The 19,486-nt window shown below is 41.2% G+C and overlaps 1 protein-coding gene across 2 annotated transcripts in view; it reads left to right on the top strand.

Moving 5' to 3' along the window:
* HABP4 (hyaluronan binding protein 4) overlaps positions 1 to 18,271 on the top strand; it is a 44,922-nt gene extending 26,651 nt beyond the window's left edge. For both annotated transcript variants that reach the window (XM_047700474.1, XM_047700475.1), the window contains exons 6-8: positions 12,438 to 12,609; positions 15,194 to 15,379; positions 16,875 to 18,271. In XM_047700474.1, coding sequence (XP_047556430.1) covers positions 12,438 to 12,609; positions 15,194 to 15,379; positions 16,875 to 16,931 — 415 coding nt within the window. In that variant the 3' untranslated portion in view covers positions 16,932 to 18,271. The remainder of the gene's footprint in view (positions 1 to 12,437; positions 12,610 to 15,193; positions 15,380 to 16,874) is intronic.
* Positions 18,272 to 19,486: the final 1,215 nt, after the last annotated feature.

The raw sequence follows: 19,486 nt of genomic DNA on the forward strand, positions 1-19,486 counted from the left end.
AGAGCAAATGGGATCTGCCTCACAGAACTTTCATATAATGGGTTTTTTGTAATAATTTGTAGTCAATAGAGAATAAGGTTAAGGAGCCTGTCCTTGGTGATTTTCTACATCTCCCAACATGGCTTGTTGCAGTGACAGATGGTAAAGGACGACATCTTGGGAACATCTGTATATACACATGAATGGTGTGCAGGGTGATCACTTTTAAGGAGGGGAGCACTTGCCGCAAATGCTCTCTTCTGAGCTCCACTGTTTGCTCCACTTTGGATGTCTGTGTATCATTTAAAGATTGCATTTCTCATATGTCTTACCCTTTTTTTGTTCTAGCCCTTCATGCTTAGATATGATGTTCTTTAAGACAAACAGAAAAAGTATTCCTTTTGTGGTCTTAACACAAGGTCTGTTCTTACTGAACTTTTTGGAATTTATTAATTTGTATTAGGGCATCTGAGTTGTGATAGAATCCTCAGATTCATTGTGTCAGTTTTAGAAATCAGAACTAGATTATAGTCTATAATCAGAATAGCATTATAGAAATGCATTTTATTGGGGTGCCTGGGTGGCTCAGTGGGTTAAAGCCTCTGCCTTTGGCTCAGGTCATAATCCCAGGGTCCTGATATCAAGCCCCACATCGGTCTCTCTGCTCAGCGGGGAGCCTGCTTCCCCCTCTCTCTCTGCCTGCCTTTTTGCCTACTTGTGATCTGTCAAATAAATTTTTTAAAGTGAGTTTTATTGATTTCCTAATTCTGTCACAAGTAGCCTAAAGGATCTTTACGAATCCTTAAAATTCTTTATTTTTAGATCTGTATTAGAGATTATGTTATAGAAAGATGTGTATAAAAAATTGTACAGTGAGCTTCCAACTAAGTTATCTGTCTTAGACTTTTATCAAATCATGGTCATTCTTGTTTCATATATATCTCTATCCATTTCCTCTTCCCCCCAGGATATCATATATCATTCTTAGATGTTTCAGAGTGTTATATCTAAAAGTCTACTCTTTTTTTGTTGTTTTGTTTAAGATTTATTTATTTGAGAGAGAATGATTATGGGGGAAGGGGCAGAGGGAGAGGGAGAGAGTCTTAAGCAGACTCCCTACTGAGCACAGAGCCCGACAACATGGGGCTAAGTCTCACAACCCTGAGCCAAAACCAAGAGTCAGACACTTAACTAACTGTGCCACCCCAGTGCCCCTAAAAGTCTACTCTTTTTAACTGGAATAGTGTTACATCCCATCTAAAGTTTTTAACCATTCCTTAAATATCTGGGCAGTTTGTCAGTTTCTCTGATTGTCTCAAAATCTCTTTTTAAAACAATTTGAATTAATATTGAAATATACATCTCAGTGGGTTTATTTCTTATCTCTTTTTAAAACCGTACTATTGGGCACCTGGGTGGCTCAGTTGGTTAGGCGACTGCCTTCGGCTCAGGTCATGATCCTGGAGTCCCGAGATCGAGTCCACATTGGGCTCCTAGCTTCTCCCTCTGACCTTCTCCTCATTCATGCTCTCTCTCACTGTCTCTCTCTCAAAATAAATAAATAAAATGTTTAAAACCATACTATTGAGAGACGGTTCACACCCAGTGAGTGACTTGTGTTTAGTATATGTACAGTCTCACGAGCCTTGACATCCATCTGTACTTGTAAAACCATCACCACAACCAAAATGATGAACCTGTTCATTAACCCAAAAAGGTTCCTTTTATCCTTTGTCATCCCTCCCTCCTGCCCCTTTTCCCCAGGCGGCCAGTGATCTCCTTTTTGTCACTGAAGATTAGCTTGCAGTTGCTACAGTTTTCTGGAAATGGCATCATCCACCATGTATTCTTTTTTGCCTGTGTCCTTACACTGAGCACACTTTCGCGATACATCCGTGTTGCTGCAGGTACAGTGTCCAGCAGTATCCCCTGCACAGACAGACTGTGGTTTCTTTACCTGTCTATCTGCTGGTCATTTGGGTTGTTTCCAGTTCTCGCTCCTACAAGTGAAGCTGCTGTGAACGAACAATTTGTGTATAAGTCTTTCTGGGATATACATTTTCATTTCTCCTTTGTAAACGCCGAGGCGTGGAATGGTTGGACTACATGGCAGGTGATTATATATAACTTTTCGAGAAACTGACAAACTCTTTTCTAAGGTGGTTGTTCCAGTTTTTATGATTTTTAGCCATTATAATAGGTTTATATCTCGTTGGGGTTTTAGTTTGTTTTTCCCTATTGACTAATGATGTTAAAGCAACTTTTTACGGGTTACTTGCCATCTGTCTATCTTCTTTAATAAAGAGTGTTGAAATTGCCCATTTTATAACTGTTTTCTTATTACTATGTTTTGAGAATTCTTCATATATTCTGGATTTAGGTACTCTATCAGATAAATGATTTGCAAATATTTTCTCCCAGTCTGTGGCCTGTCTTTTCATTCTCTCGACAGTTTCTTTTGAAGAGCAGCAGTTTTTAATTTTGATGAAGTGTACTTTTTATCATCTTTATCTTTTGTTGATCTGCTTTTGGTCTCAAATCTAAGAAGTCTTTGCCCAATTTAATATTGGTGATGTGTATAAAAGATGCTTTCAGCACAAGGTTTTCTCCTGTAAGTTTAATAATTTGGGTTTTTTATATTTAGGTCTGTGATCCATTTTTAGTTGATTTTTTTTTTTTTTTAAGATTTTATTTATTTATTTATTTATTTGGCAGACAGAGATCACAAGTAGGCAGAGAGGCAGGCAGAGAGAGAGGAAGGGAAGCAGGCTCCTTGCTCCTGAGCAGAGAGCCCAATGCGGGGCTTGATCCCAGGACCCTGAGATCATGACCCGAGCTGAAGGCAGAGGCTTAACCCACTGAGCCACCAGGTGCCCTTGAGTTGATTTTTGTATACAGTGTGAGGTAGAGATCAAAGTTCCTTTTTTTTTCTTTTTTTTAAAGCATATGTGTATCCAGTTATTATAGAACATGAAACACCATTTTTAAAAAAATCAGTTGCCCATGGGATGCCTGGGTGGCTCAGTTACTTAAGCTTTTGCTTTCTGCTCAGGTCATGATTGCAGGGTCCTGGGATTGAGTCCTGCTTTGGGCTCTCTGCACAGTGGGGAGCCTGCTTTTCCCTCTGCCTCCTCTCTCTACTCATGTTCACTCTCTCTCTCTTTCTCTCTCTCTCTCCAAATAAATAAAATCTTTAGGGGAAAAAATCAGATGCCCATGTATGTCTAGGCCTCTTTCTCTCCTCTGTTTTGTTCCATTGATCTGTTTATTTTACACTAATATTACAATATCTTGATTATTCTCAAGTCTTAATCTGTATGTTTTTTCTTTCTCTTGCAATTTATTTGTTGAAGAAATTGGATCTTATGTCCAGAGTCAGAATTTTACTGAGTGCCTCCCTATGGGCAATGGTATGCTGGTAAATATTCAACATCTGGCTCTCTAGGATGAAAAAGCCTGGATCTGTTGCACTTGCTGGTTTCTGTGGTGTAAATATTCCCATTATGGCTGATTTAAAACTACCAGTGTGTCATCTGAATGCAGAGTCAGGAAGAGATGTGCAATAGTACATTATTATGTAACATTTCCACGATTCACATACATTAGTATAATTAACCACAAGAGCATAGATAAAAGTAAAATTTGGTGAAATTCACTACTAGGGAATAGTGAATTGTGATTATTTATTATCTTTACTTTAATATAGTTAATTATAAGTTTACATAATTTAATTTTTAACAGTGGTTAATAGCCAGTTCAAACTAGTGCAAGCCAGTTGCAACACAGCATTGCTTGTAGAGTAGTTGAACATATTCTCTGTCCCCTGGATTTTCTGTATTTCCTAAAAATTAATAGTGAAAATCAGAGGTTTGATCAAATTCAGGTTCAGCTTTTTGTAGGCTTGTTTCATAGGTTTTAGAAGGCTGTTGGTCATCATGGCCTTTATGCATTACTTCATTAAGGCTGCACATTGGCAATAGTCTAATAATCTCATTCTTTCTTCACTTATTAGCCGGCATGAATGGTAAAGAAAAAATTATACCTGGAACTAGTTGATTACAGTGAGGTAGAAGTTTGTTTAAGAAATGTACCATGAGGGACGCCTGGGTGGCTCAGTTGGTTGGACGACTGCCTTCGGCTCAGGTCATGATCCTGGAGTCCCGGGATCGAGTCCCGCATCGGCTCCCGGCTCCGCGGGGAGTCCGCTTCTCTCTCTGACCTTCTCCTCGCTCATGCTCTCTCTCACTGTCTCTCTCTCAAATAAATAAATAAAATCTTTAAAAAAAAAAAAAAGAAAAAAAGAAATGTACCATGAGTCTGGCAAACTGGACTTCACTTGTCCTTATGAAAGACAAACTGTGGTTTGGAGAGAATAAGCAACCTGCCCAATGTCACAAGCTGCTAGATGGTCAAGCTAAGGTAAAATACACAGCTCTCTAATGCCAAAGCTTACTCTATCACTACATCATTAAGTACCTTTTATTGATCTATTTTTAGAAGAGTGAGTTGGTTTGGTTCCCTCTCATATTTCTGAGGTGCAGGTGACTTTTTCTTAAGTATCATTTTGAGGGGCGCCTGGGTGGCTCAGTGGGTTAAAGCCTCTGCCTTCAGCTCGGGTCATGGTCCCAGGGTCCTGGGATCGAGCCCTGCATCGGGCTCTCTGCTCCGCAGGGAGCCTGCTTCCTCCTCTCTCTCTGCCTGCCTCTCTGCCTGCTTGTGATCTCTGTCTGTCAAATGAATAAATAAAGTTTTTTTTTTTTAAAGTATCATTTTGAACTTAAAGATTTAAACATATTTACTGTGTTTCAATCCACTGATTTTTTTATTCTTATGGGTTCTTAAACGAATCCATTTTTTAGCTAGAGGAAACTTCTTCAAGTTGATTCTTAATCCTTTACACACACACTTAGTCATCTTTAATGGCTTTCTTGGTTTGGGTAAGATGCGTGCTGATCTCATCATCTATACTTCCTACCCAATACAAAATAGCTCACACAAGAGTCATTTTTCCAAAGAGATCCATTTCCCCTTAATAGAATATGGGAGTTAGAGAACACAGTCTGAGCACTATGGGTGCTCAGCTACCAGGTTCTTGATTGTTTCTAGGACATTTAAGTATATAGAGCTAAGAAATACACACACACACACTTTTTAGATAAAATATGAGTTTATTCATTATTTCCATTTGAAATTTAAGACTACAGGTTTTTAGTGAAGTTTTCTTACATTTGTTTCTTTAGTACTTCCATGCTGAAAATCCCAGTTGTAACATCACTCACTTGCTACTCACATAAGTAACAAACAACATTACCAATGTTGTGTCCAATAATATGATTACTAAAAAGTTATATAGAGGGAAAAGAGTAATCAAAGTAATCAAAGGGAAATGAGTAATCACTTTAGTTTCTCCGGATGGTTATATCACCAACTTGATAAACATTAGTCTACCTTGATTAATTTTGTTTTCAAATTTTAGAGATTGAATTTTAACTTAAATCTAATTTTATAATTATATAAAACATTGGTGTTTCCAAAGTTCAGTCTGATAAAACACTACACTTTCCAGCTAGCTTCTATCTGTGTTCTTTCTCTGGCCTATATTATAATATTTTAAAATAAAACCTATGTGTATACAGGTTTCCCCTGCTATCTGAAAGTAGGGCATTCCTTTGAAACATTCTGCAGGCCAAAATGGCATAAAACAAAGAAGTGAGTACCATTAACTTATATTAAAAGTTTTTTGAGCATTTCTAGGGTCCAAAATTAACTGCTTGGGCTTTTCTAATACTTTAAGACACATCTTGCTAACACAATGCACAGTAGAAATTGAGATAAAGCACAGATGCTCCCAGACACAGTTTAAAGCTGTCCACTTGATGCTGAGATAGACTGAGTGGAGTTCCCAGGCAATGAGTTTGCTGAGGCTCCTCTCGCTGCTCAGGATACACTCTGCCTAACTGCACAATAAAAGCTGAATACTATTTTTCACTTTTTTGCCTTTTCTCATAAAAGCAAAAGTCCTCTTTGGATTTTTTTCGGTTTGCAGAGACTGGTGTTGAGATGGGCTTTTGTAAAAGCTTAATGTGAACTTCTAGAAAGTGGGGGATACTTGATATATTTGTACGTCTCACTATTTCTTAGGTGAATGGTAATGTACGTTCCACTTTGCTATTTCATGAACATACCCAGGAGATGCTCTCCAGCAATATATAGAGATAGAGTCTTCATGTTTACTATCCATAATTTTTCTACCAAATTTCTCTCTAGATGAGTTTGGGTTGTTTCCACTGTTTTGCTATTATAGATTCTTATGCATATATACATGTATAAAAATAAGTGTGCATTCATCATTTTAACAAATGCATATACTTGTGGAACCCAAACTCATCCATCAAGATACAGAATATTACCACCGTGCCAGAAAGTTCCCTCATGCTCCTTCAGAGGCAACCACTGCTTTGATCTTTTTTCTACCATTTGATTGATATTTTAAAGTTACTTTATAAATATGCCTGTTTTGGATGCTCTATGATTAGGTTTCTCTCTTGATTTCTCTAATAGTTTTCATGTCATTAACCTATAACCTAGGACCGTAAGTTACATTAGCCCTTCTGTGAAGGGCTTCCTTCCCTTCCCACTCATCACCCAATTTTTTTTCTTTTAAAGTTTATTGAGATATGATATCCATACTATAAAATTCAACCATTTAAACTGTACAAGTCAATGGTTTGGGGTATATTATGTTATTAATTTTTTTAAATGGTGGTAAAACATATATAACATAAAAAACCACCATTTTAACCATTTGTAAGTGTACAGTTTAATGGCATTAATTCCATTCACAGTGTGTGCAACTTTTACCACCATTCCATCTCCAGAACACTTTCATCCTCACAAATATAAACATTGTATCCATGAAATAATAAATCCCCATTCCTCCCTCCCCTTAACCCCTGGTAACCTCTATTCTTCTATATCTCTATGAATTTGCCTATTCTGGGCACTTCATATAAGTGGCATATTGTATTTGTCCTTTTGGGTCTGATTTATTTCACTTAGCCTTATGTTCTCAGGTTCATCAATGCCATAGGATGTATCAAGGCTTCATTTCTTTCTTTTCCATATGTTTTCTTTTTGGTGCTAAATGCACGTAACATAAAGTTTTCAATTTCAATCATTTAAAAGTGTATAACTAAGTGATATTTACTGCATTCACAGTGTTATGCAGCCATTATCATTATCTATTTCTAGAACATTTTCATCACCCTGTACCCATTAACCAGTCCTTCCCTGGCCTCCCTGCCTCCAGTCCCTGGGGGCTACTAAACTGCTTTTTGTCTCTATGAATTTGCCTTTTCTGGATATCCCATATAAATGGAATTGTACATAAACTTCCCGTGCCTGGTTTATTTAGCATGAGGTCTTCAAGGTTTATTTGTGTTGTAACATGTATCAATGCTTCATTTCTTCTTATAGCCAAATAATTTTCCATACTATTAGATATACCACATTTTGTCTATTAATCAGTTGATGGACATCCAAGCTGTTTCCACTTTGGCGATTGTGAATAATGCTGCTGTAAACAGAATTATTGAATTGCCGTATGTGGCACCATTTGTATTTTCACATGGCATATGTTGTCACTTCTCTTGGGTATACACCTAGCAGTGACATTACTAGGTCAGATGGTAACTCTAGATTACATTATTAAGGATTTGCCAGACTGTTTCCTTCCTTCCTTCCTTCCTTCCTTCCTTCCTTCCTTCCTTAAGATTTTATTTATTTATTTGACAGAGAGAGAGACACAGTGAGAGAGGGAACACAAGCAGGGGGAGTGGGAGAGGGAGGAGCAGGCTCCCTGCTGAGCAGAGAGTGCGATGTGGGGCTTGATCCCGGGACCCTGAGATCATGACCTGAGTTGAAGGCAGACTCTTAAATAAGACTGAGCCATCCAGGTGCCCCCGCCAGACTGTTTTCCAAAGTGGCCACACCATTTTGTATTCCCAAGTTCCAAGATTCCAAGTTCTCCACATCTTCACCAGCACTTGTTAAATGTCTTTTTTTTATCCTGATGATCCTACCGAGTGTGGAGTAGGTATAAGTCATTGTGGTTTTGATTTACATTTCCCTGAGGGCTAATGATATTGAGCATCTTATTGGCTATTTTAAAATATTCTTTGGAAAAATGTCTATTCAGAGCCTTGCCTATTTTTCAGTTGGGTTATTTCTCTTCATTGAGTTGTAAGAGTCCTTTTTGTATTCCAGACGTAAGTCCGTTATCAGATATATAATTCGCAAATATTTTCTACTGCTCCATGGGTTTTTTTTCACTTTCTTAATGGTGTCCTTTGCAGCACAAAAGTTTTCAGAAGTTTTGGTGATGTCCGGTTAATTCACTTTCTCTTTTGTTGCATATACTTCTGGTGTCACCACTGCCTAATCTAACTAAGGCCATGGATATTTATGCCTGTGTTATCTTCTAAGGGGTTTGTATGTCTAACTCTTATATTTGTGTAAATGTGTGAGGTAGGGGTCCGACTTCCTTCTTTTGCGTGTGGATATCCTGTTTTCTCAGCATCATTTGTTGAAAAGACTAGTGTTTCTCCTTTGAATTATCTTTGGAACATGCTTAAAAAAAATCAGTTTATCGTAAATGTGAGGATTTACTTCTGGGCTCTGAATTCTAGTCCATCGATCTATCAATCTGTCTGCTGTTTTCTTTTAAAATTTCATGAATTTGAAGAGGGTATTTACAAAACTATGTATTTGTAACCCACTGTTTTAAAACTCTTTTCATGGTTGCCTGTATTTGTTTTTAACATAACAGCTCCTCCCTTTTCTTTTGCAGTTACCTCATTTTGTGTATAATGCCATCTGGAAGGGACTGCAGGGAGGTGAAGTATAATGTTAATGGGATGGAGATATTCCCATTTTTCAAAGACAGTTTTGAAACAGACAGGAAGTGGGGTGCCTGGCTGGCAAAGTTGGTGGGACATGTGGCTCTGGATCTCAGACGTGTGAGTGGGAGCCCCACATTGGGCATAGAGATTATTAAGAAAGAAAGAAAACAAGAATTACCTTCAGTTGGCAGTGATAGCATAAAATGATTAAAATAAGGAAGCTTTATGGTTCAGAGATTGTCTTACCTTATGTAAATTTGAGATGCAGGATCATGAAGGTATGCTAAACTAATAGTAACAACTTTGTCTTTGAGAAAAGACTTTTTTTTTTATTTATATTTTATTTTTATTTTTTATAAACATATAATATATTTTTATCCCCAGGATTACAGGTCTTTGAATTGCCAGGTTTACACACTTCACAGCACTCACCCCAGCACGTATCCTTCCCAATGTCCATAACCCCCCCCAACCCCCCTCCTCCCCAGCAACCCTCAGTTTGTTTTATGAGACTACGAGTCACTTATGGTTTGTCTCCCTCCCAATCCCATCTTGTTACATTTATTCTTCTCCTACCCCCTTAACCCCCCATGTTGCATCTCCTCTCCCTCATATCAGGGAGATCATATGATAGTTGTCTTTCTCCGATTGACTTATTTCGCTAAGCATGATACCCTCTAGTTCCATCCACGTCGTCACAAATGGCAAGATTTCATTTCTTTTGATGGCTGCATAGTATTCCATTGTGTATATATACCACATCTTCTTTATCCATTCATCTGTTGATGGACATGTAGGTTCTTTCCACAGTTTGGCTATTGTAGACATTGCTGCTATAAACATTCGGGTGCACGTGCCCCTTCGGATCACTACGTTTGTATCATTAGGGTAAATACCCAGCAGTGCAATTGCTAGGTCATAGGGTAGTTCCATTTTCAACATTTTGAGGAACCTCCATGCTGTTTCCAGAGTGGTCGCACCAGCTTGCATTCCCACCAACAGTGTAGGAGGGTTCCCCTTTCTCCACATCCTCGCCAGCATCTGTCATTTCCTGACTTGTTAATTTTAGCCATTCTGACTGGTGTGAAGTGATATCTCATTGTGGTTTTGATTTGTATTTCCCTGATGCCGAGTGATATGGAGCACTTTTTCATGTGTCTGTTGGCCATCTGGATGTCTTCTTTGCAGAAATGTCTGTTCATGTCCTCTGCCCATTTCTTGATTGGATTATTCTTTGGGTGTTGAGTTTGCTAAGTTCTTTATAGATTTTGGACACTAGCCCTTTATCTGATATGTCATTTTCAAATATCTTCTCCCATTCTGTCAGTTGTCTTTTGGTTTTGTTAGCTGTTTCCTTTGCTGTGCAAAAGCTTTTGATCTTGATAAAATCCCAATAGTTCATTTTTGCCCTTCCCTTGCCTTTGGCGATGTTCCTAGGTAGATGTTGCTGCGGCTGAGGTCGAAGAGGTTGCTGCCTGTGTTCTCCTCGAGGATTTTGATGGATTCCTTTCTCACATTGAGATCCTTCATCCATTTTGAGCCTATTTTCGTGTGTGGTGTAAGGAAATGGTCCAATTTCATTTTTCTACATGTGGCTGTCCAATTTCCCCAACACCATTTGTTGAAGAGACTGTCTTTTTTCCATTGGACATTCTTTCCTGCTTTGTCGAAGATTAGTTGACCATAGAGTTGAGGGTCTATTTCTGGGCTCTCTATTCTGTTCCATTGATCTATGAGTCTGTTTTTGTGCCAGTACCATGCTGTCTTGATGATGACAGCTTTGTAATAGAGCTTGAAGTCCGGAATTGTGATGCCACCAATTTTGGCTTTCTCAATATTCCTTTGGCTATTCGAGGTCTTTTCTGGTTCCATATAAATTTTAGGATTATTTGTTCCATTTCTTTGAAAAAACTGGATGGCATTTTGATAGGAATTGCATTAAATATGTAGATTGCTTTAGGTAGCATAGACATTTTCACAATATTTATTCTTCCAATCCAGGAGCATGGAACATTTTTCCATTTCTTTGTGTCTTCCTCAATTTCTTTCATGAGTACTTTATAGTTTTCTGAGTATAGATTCTTAGTCTCTTTGGTTAGGTTTATTCCTAGGTATCTTATAGTTTTGGGTGCAATTGTAAATGGGATGGACTCCTTAATTTCTCTTTCTTCTGTCTTGTTGTTGGTGTAGAGAAATGCAACTGATTTCTGTGCATTGATTTTATATCCTGACACTTTACTGAATTCCTGTACAAGTTATAGCAGTTTTGGAGTGGAGTCTTTTGGGTTTTCCACATAGAGTATCATATCATCTGCGAAGAGTGATAGTTTGACTTCTTCTTTGCCGATTTGGATGCCTTTAATTTCCTTTTGTTGTCTGATTGCTGAGGCTAGGACTTCTAGTACTATGTTGAATAGCAGTGGTGATAACGGACATCCCTGCTGTGTTCCTGACCTTAGCGGAAAAGCTTTCAGTTTTTCTCCATTGATAATGATATTTGCGGTGGGTTTTTCATAGATGGCTTTGATAATATTGAGGTATGTGCCCTCTATCCCTACACTTTGAAGAGTTTTGATCAGGAAGGGATGCTGTACTTTGTCAAATGCTTTTTCAGCATCTATTGAGAGTATCATATGGTTCTTGTTCTTTCTTTTATTAATGTGTTGTATCTCATTGATTGATTTGCGGATGTTGAACCAACCTTGCAGCCCTGTAATAAATCCCACTTGGTTGTGGTGAATAATCCTTTTAATGTACTGTTGAATCCTATTGGCTAGTATTTTGGTGAGAATTTTCGCATCTGTGTTCATCAAGGATATTGGTCTGTAGTTCTCTTTTTTGATGGGATCCTTGTCTGGTTTTGGGATCAAGGTGATGCTGGCCTCATAAAATGAGTTTGGAAGTTTTCCTTCCATTTCTATTTTTTAGAACAGTTTCAGGAGAATAGGAATTAGTTCTTCTTTAAATGTTTGGTAGATTTCCCCTGGGAAGCCATCTGGCCTTGGGCTTTTGTTTGGAGATTTTTTAATGACTGTCAATCTCCTTACTGGTTATGGGTCTGTTCAGGCTTTCTATTTCTTCCTGGTTCAGTTGTGGTAGTTTATATGTCTCTAGGAATGCATCCATTTCTTCCAGATTGTCAAATTTGTTGGCGTAGAGTTGCTCATAGTATGTTCTTATAATTGTCTGTATTTCTTTGGTGTTCGTTGTGATCTCTCCTCTTTCATTCATGATTTTATTTATTTGGGTCCTTTCTCTTTTTTTTTTGATAAGTCTGGCCAGGGGTTTATCAATCTTATTAATTCTTCCAAAGAACCAGCTCCTAGTTTCGTTGATTTGTTCTATTGTTTTTTTTGGTTTCTATTTCATTGATTTCTGCTCTGATCTTTGTGATTTCTCTTCTCCTGCTGGGTTTAGGGTTTCTTTCTTGTTCTTTCTCCAGCTCCTTTAGGTGTAGCGTTAGGTTTTGTATTTGAGACCTTTCTTGTTTCTTGAGAAAGGCTTGTACCACTGAGAAAAGATGTTTTAGACCCATCAAAAACTTCTGCTTCTTCATAGAGTTCCTGAGTTGGAGTTAGAAGAGGAAACTCAAGTTCAAGAGATGACCCTTGATGAGTGGAAAAACCTTCAAGAACAGACAAGACCAAAGCCTGAATTTAACATCCGGAAACCTGAGTCTACTGTCCCTTCCAAAGCGGTGGTGATACACAAGTCCAAGTATAGAGATGATGTAAGCATGACATTTTCTCCTCTAGAGGTAATCTCCTAGATTACCTTACTAGAAACCAAATGACCCTTTCCACTTCTAGGTTGAAAATGGGACATTAGTATTTGGCATTCTTTTTTTTTTTTTTTTTTTTTTTAAGATTTTATTTATTTATTTGTCAGAGAGAGAGAGAGAGCACGCGCGCACAAGCAGGCAGAGTGGCAGGCAGAGGCAGATAGAGAAGCAGGCTCCCCGCTGAGCAAGGGCCCCATGCGGGACTTAATCCCAGGGCCCTAGGATCACAACCTGAGCCAAAGGCAGTGGCCCAACCCACTGAGCCACTCAGGTGTCCCAGCAGTTGGCATTTTAATTTCTACCTAGGAGTAATCAGATATGATGTGTGCCTAATTTTATCTGTATCTCTTATCTGTATTGTTCGTAAAAAGAGTTGAAACCTGACCTATTGACACTTCATACAAGGCAGTTGCTGTGACAGTGCATTTTCTGCTCAACCCAGAGCTGTGCTTTGACTGTGCAAATACTGTGTGTTAATGGCATTTCATTTTTGTCTCAAAAGAGAGGTACGGTGTTTCATGAACAATGCCATTTCAAGGGATAACTCCTCTGTATTTCATGATAGAGTAGTTTCAGCTCACACTCTGCATAAGAGCATTTAATTGGGAGTGATTGATCCTCCGAAACCGGCTGCAGTTCTGTGCTCTGTGCATTGCAGCAGCTCCGCCCTGTGGGCCTGACTGCTGAGACTCCGGGGAGGAGCCCCCGAGACCAGGCGGCGTGGTCAGGATCGCTCACGGCTCACGGTGGTCTTCCCTCTTGTGAGGGCCTCATTTCTCAGTTTGTGTTCAGCCCTTTTTTGGAGCCTAAGCTTTGGAAAGATCTTCTGCATAGATTGTTTGGATGGTCAGCGTGTCATTTAGTCACATTCCATTTATGTTCCTGAACGTAAGGGTCCCCTGAAGCATTCATTGCTACAAGTCCATCAGCTAGCTGGGTTGGCTCTTTTCCAATTCACTTTTGTTCTTTTTTGTTCTGTGGCATCGTAAATAAAGCTTTGCCTCAAACAAATGTGCTGTCAGGATGTGAAATGGGTAGTTGACAGGTCAGGCGAAAACAGAAGCTGTTTGTCCTGCATCCACACCAGATACCCTCTCTCTGCCTCCAGAGAGAGGTCTGGAGTATCTGAAGCTCCTGGGTTAGCTGACTCATGCAGCCTGGCCTCAGGAAAGCACATGTCTTTGGTCCTTGGTGATCTTAGGGCACTGAGCCAGGAAGGGTTCTGAAGGTGACAAAAGCCCAGTCGTGGGGTCACGCATTTACTTTGTGCTGGGGACCCTAAGAAATGGAGCACTGCAGTGGTCTCTCCTGTTTGCCACGTCCAGACCAGCGGCAGCCTGTGAACTGAGCGGGGCCTTTGCTCAGCACCCCGACGAGGTACCACTGCCTCTCCCAGAGCCCACAGTTTTCTACAGCATGTGCTGGGCGGTTCATTTGCCTCTTGCTGTTTTTTTGTGTTTGCCTTTTTTACCAGAGTGCCAGTGCTCCTGAATTGTTCTTTCTTTCACCGTTTTAGCTTCAACAGTCCATTTACCTAAGGTGCCGCTTTGAAGGCAATCCAAGTGTCAAACATGAAATCTGTAATGAACATGTGGCCAGAAGGGCTTGATAAGTTCAGGGAAGCTTGATTCCACTTCCTGGACGAGTTGTAGGCATGTTTAACGTTATAGCACTTTGGAGATTTCTCACCTAAGACTATTGGCATATTTCCTGTAGATTTATATTTTACTCAAAAGGGAGAGGTTTGTTTTATCTCTTACTAGGAATCGAAGCCAAATCAAATTTGGAACAAGATACATTTAATGGAGTTTTCTTTTAACAAGACACAGAATTTATTTGACCTCTTAAAATGTCATTTCTCAAAGTATTTTGACTGATACCGTTCTTAAAAAGCAGCTTGAGTTCCTTCAGCCGCATCGGTGGCAATCCTCCGATAACCGTACTCTGTTGTTTTACTAGGTCCCTCTATTTTGAGTCACAACTGTTTATTGTAAATCATGCAGTTCTTAACATATGGTATTTGTACAGTCAGCACCCACATTGAAAGGAGTTTTTCCATCAAGTTCTATTCTAGGAAGGTGATATTTCCTTATTTATCAAAGTAGCGTTTATGAACAAATAAGACAGAAATTAAGACTTTAAAATCTTAGCCGAAATACATTTAGGTACAGACCATTCATATCGATTGCTGTTAGGCACGTCAGATCTTACATCTTAACCTGCCAAACTGATAGAAACTTGGTCCCACTTGAATTAATAGTGACTTCAAAGATGTTTGGATGAAGACTGTACATATGAGAACACGTGGCTGGGGCATGGGCAGATCCCCCCCTTGCTGGAACTAGAGCATCAGAGTCCCTACCTCTGCCTTGCCCTGGAGTCCAGTGCTGACGACACATGGTGGGGGCAGCAGGCACTGTCCCACCGTGATGCCATTTCGGCTCCCTGGAAGCATGGCTCTGGGACACTAAGCTGAGTGAGTGTCCATGGAGACGTGTGTGCATGTGATACTGAGATGCTGTGACTGTTTCAGATGGTAAAGGATGACTATGAAGATGATGCCCACGTTTTCCGGAAAGCAGCCAATGACATCACATCCCAGCTGGAGATTAATTTCGGTAACCTCCCTCGTCCTGGGCGTGGAGCCAGAGGTGGCACACGGGGAGGCCGGGGAAGGATCAGAAGGGCAGAGAACTATGGACCCAGAGCAGAGGTGGTGGTGAGTGTTTGTGTTCTAGGTCCTGAATGGTTTTCTACAGACAGTGAGAGGATGAGGATGCCCTGGGCTGTGCAGCTGGGAGGGCCATCAGGGTCTGCTGTCCATCCCTTTGTCTGGTGTGGGTCTGACATCGAGGCATTTGGAACAATGATGGTAACAGTATGGACATTGTTGGTACCATTCAGTAGCCCCAGCCTCCACGGTCACCAGGGAGAACCACTGCCATGAACAGAGAAAAATGCACTTATTTGCATCAGACAAAGGCTTGGGAACCAGTCAGATCACCTGATGGTTATTTACTATGATCTGATTGTATGCCCTGTGCCCTTATGGTGCTTTCAGGGCAGACAGGACCTTCTGTAAGGCTTCAGGGCCTCCTTGTGACCTCCCCAGGCTCGTCTTCTCACCTCAAACCATTCTTCCCTGCTTCTCAGCCAACACCTCTACCTCTAGTTCTTCAGAAAAGCATGTTCCTGACCCCACAGGGCCTTTGCACCTGATAGTCCTCCTCTTATCCCTTTGCTTGCTCACCTAGAGTCATAGACCCTCTGACCTTGCCCCCCTCACAGGAGTCTTCTCTGTGCTTCCAGACCAGGTCAGAGTCCTTGAGCAAACAATTTTATTTTTCTTTGAAGCATTATCTTCATTTTTAACTCTATCCTCATGGGTGTGATTATTGATCAGTGTCTGCTGTCTCTACAGTGGATGACAGAAACCATGTGTGCTTTTGCTCACTGTTGGTTTCCCCTGTGCCTCGCACACTGTGAGTGTATATTAGGCACTTCATAAACATTTCTGAACAAATCTGTGCATCCTGTGCTCTTCCAGCTCAGACCTGCCCCCAGACCCCTGCCCTTTCACTGTCAAGGTGCTCTGTTTGGAGATCTGTATTCTCTTTGCTCCTTCACTGAGGCTTACCTCTGGAAGAACCTTCTCTTCTAGAAGCCCCTACCTGACCATGGTGCACTCTGCCACTAGACTGCAGTGGGAGCCCCTCCTGGGGGCTGTTCACTGGCCAATTGTTGGCTAAAGTTACCACACTGTGACTTCCTCAGGGCTTCTCCCCTGACCTCAGGGGGACCCAGGGCAGCCAGGAACTGTCTCTAATCAACCTTGTATCTCCATGTAGTAAACATTCTATATCATGTTTATTAGATGAAGGAAGTGCCTGATACTCAGGGTCACTGAGTATCACTGAGTATGATACTCAGGGTCACTCAGTAAGGGTTTGTGGGAGAAAGGGAGGGAGGCGGGCACTGCTGGCCATCTTGTAGGGGGGAGAGGAGTGAGTCTGAGAAGGGAGAGGCACCCTTCTGTGTCCCCCCACTCTGTGTCTCCTCTTTATACTGGGGGCCTGCCTCTCCCCAGTGTTCGGGCCATACCCCCCATTAGTGCCTTTCTTGGGTGAGAGTGGGCCTGTATTTCTAGAGGGCTGTGCCCAAGTGGGAATGGGTAAAATGACTGTTGGTTTCAAAACTTTTCTTTTTTTCTTTAGACACAAGATGTTGCTCCCAACCCAGATGACCCTGAGGACTTTCCTGCTCTGGCTTGAGAGAGCCCTATTTCCCTAGCAACCTAAAACAGCATTGGCGTACCTATGAGAGACTTTTCTTGCTGTGGGGAAGAGAGTCAGACTCTAAGAACAATAGATGTTGCTTTTTTCCCATGTAGTGTGAATTCGTTGCACTTTTTTGGCCTGGGGTCTGTGGGATAGGGATTTCTCCAGACACAGAGCAGCAGTTCCAGTCGGGGGGTTAGTCCGGCACTTTCCCAAGAAGGTGGAGAACGGCGATTATTTTTTTATTTAAGGCATTCCAAATGAAGTTCAGAAACAATGTTTAAAATGTATATATAGAGATTGTATTGAATCCTCCACAAAAACAGGGAGAGTAAAGATGTAAAATAGAATCTACTGAGACTACTTCGTAAATTGTACAGAATTAGAAGGCTGTGCTCTTTAGTATTAGAGGAGATACGCCTAACTTGGACCATTAACTTAAAGCAGTCACAGCCTACTTTTCAGAGACGGAGGAATTAAAATACAGCTGTATTTACTGTTTACTTGTAAATGTTACACTCTTCTGGTATTTTTTGAGTTCTGGTTTTCATTCAATAATATTAAGCAGCTAGTGTATATATAGCCACTGGCCACCGCTCTATGACAGAGAATTAGGAAAAGTATTGTTTTTTTTTAATGGTGATTTAACTACCTCGTGGTTTCCGTGTGTATGTACACACACATACACACATGCTTAGTATAAATGTGCATATTTAGGGTTCGGGTGGTTTTTAGGATGAGTATTAAGCATATGATTTTTAAAATCATGTTATTTAACCCATCAATCAAGTGAAAGGGGTCCAGGCAAAAGAGTATTGCAACTTAACACCATACCCTTTTCTCCCTCAAAACTAGTATCTGAATTCAGTGCCCATGTACAGATGCCCTCCGTCCTTGTCCCAGCAAGACTTGTAAATAACTAGTATTTATTGAACACCATGTGCGGTTTTTCTCACTCAGCCCTTACACCAGTTTGAGTTCCTATTTCTTGCCTGTGGTGAATGTTTGGGGTTAGGGGCCACCTCTGAGGTTCAGCCACTCCCCGAGTCCTGCCCTGCCCAGCAGAGCAAGCCCTGCAGGAGCCACACTTGGCCGTGCGCCTGGGGCGGGAACTGGGGCTGAGGCAGCTCTAACAGCTGTGGGCAGCTGGGTGATGCTCTCCCCCTTGTACCGCAGACACTCAAGATAACATTTGCCTGTTGTCACCAGTTAACATGCTTGTGTTGGAATCTGAACCTGGTCCCAGGATCTGTGCTTTCCCCTCGCTTTGCTACGCTGTTTAAGATGGCTCTGAACTTGAACCCAAGTGTAAATAAAGGTTGGTATTCCCTCCTGTGTATAGAAAGCTGAATCCTTTTGGTTACTCCCAGGTCAAGAAAAAAAATGTGGAAAAAGACCCAGTAGAAGGAATTGGCTGAACCGCCCGCCCCAGCCACATGATGACTGGTTAAGGACCTTTGCTGTGGGTGAATGACGACTCTTGGTTTCATATTAAATTAATATCTGAGTACTAAGATCTATTAACTGTTTTATTCCCTTGCCCTGGAGAAGGACACAAGTGGGACTGCCCTGATCTAAGTCAAGTCTCAGGAGAGTGAATGTCAGGTTTAGCTACAATGATCAGCTGGGACAGCATGAGGCTGTGTCATTCCTTGGCAGCTTAATGCCGTCACATGAAGTCATCCTGCCTGCCATGGCTTTGAAGATTGGCAAAACGGAGATCCCTTTCAAGAAAATTCTTGTGTTGTAAATAATGCCTGAAAAGCCTGTAGTGCTGGATTTAATACTGTATTTGCAAACACCGCATCCTTCCCAGGCATACTGACATTCCCTACCAGGGAGCAGTCTTGGGTCCTGTAGTTGGAAATAGTTTTGGGGACAGGGTACAGTTTCTGAGCCTGGAGAAGACTGCTCAGTGGGGCAGGTGGATGGCGGGTTTTGGTCATGTGGTTGTCCAAAGTGCCCCAGAGAAGAGTGAGCAGAAGCAAAGAGCAGGGGAAATCCCTAACACACTACAGGGAAAAATCAAGAATAGGCAGGACTGTGTTCAGACCTATAAACAAGGGAAGGCCTTCCTGGTCAAAGTTCCCCTACAACTCTCCTTTGAGGTGCTCGGGTGTAGACGTATCATGAGGCAGGTCACGTTTCTAGCTAGTAACTTAACACAGCAACTTAACCCCACAAAAGAAAAGTCAGGCCCCAAGACTCGTGGAAGGCAGGGGTCAAGTATGTTTGAACTCCAAAGTCAGGTGTGCCAGCCCCAAGCCCAACTTGAAGGAGCTCACAGTTGGATCCCAGGCAGCCAGACAGCAGCTGAAGATGGGTTGGGGGAGTAGGCCCAGGACCTGGAGCTGGGAGAGCTTCACAGTGATGTGATCCTTGAAGGGAGGGGGTCTGGTACCCAGCCTTGATGGGGTGAAAACCCAAGGTGGTGCTCTGACAAGGTCTGGGGGAGGAGGCAGACTCACTAGAGGCTGCTGGGCTGGGAATTGCCTTAGGAAGGTTAAAATCATGCACTGGATGGTTAAATAAAGCAGCAGTATATCTTC

Source organism: Lutra lutra, chromosome 13, assembly GCF_902655055.1.
Source record: "Lutra lutra chromosome 13, mLutLut1.2, whole genome shotgun sequence".
Taxonomy (NCBI): Eukaryota; Metazoa; Chordata; class Mammalia; order Carnivora; family Mustelidae; genus Lutra; species Lutra lutra.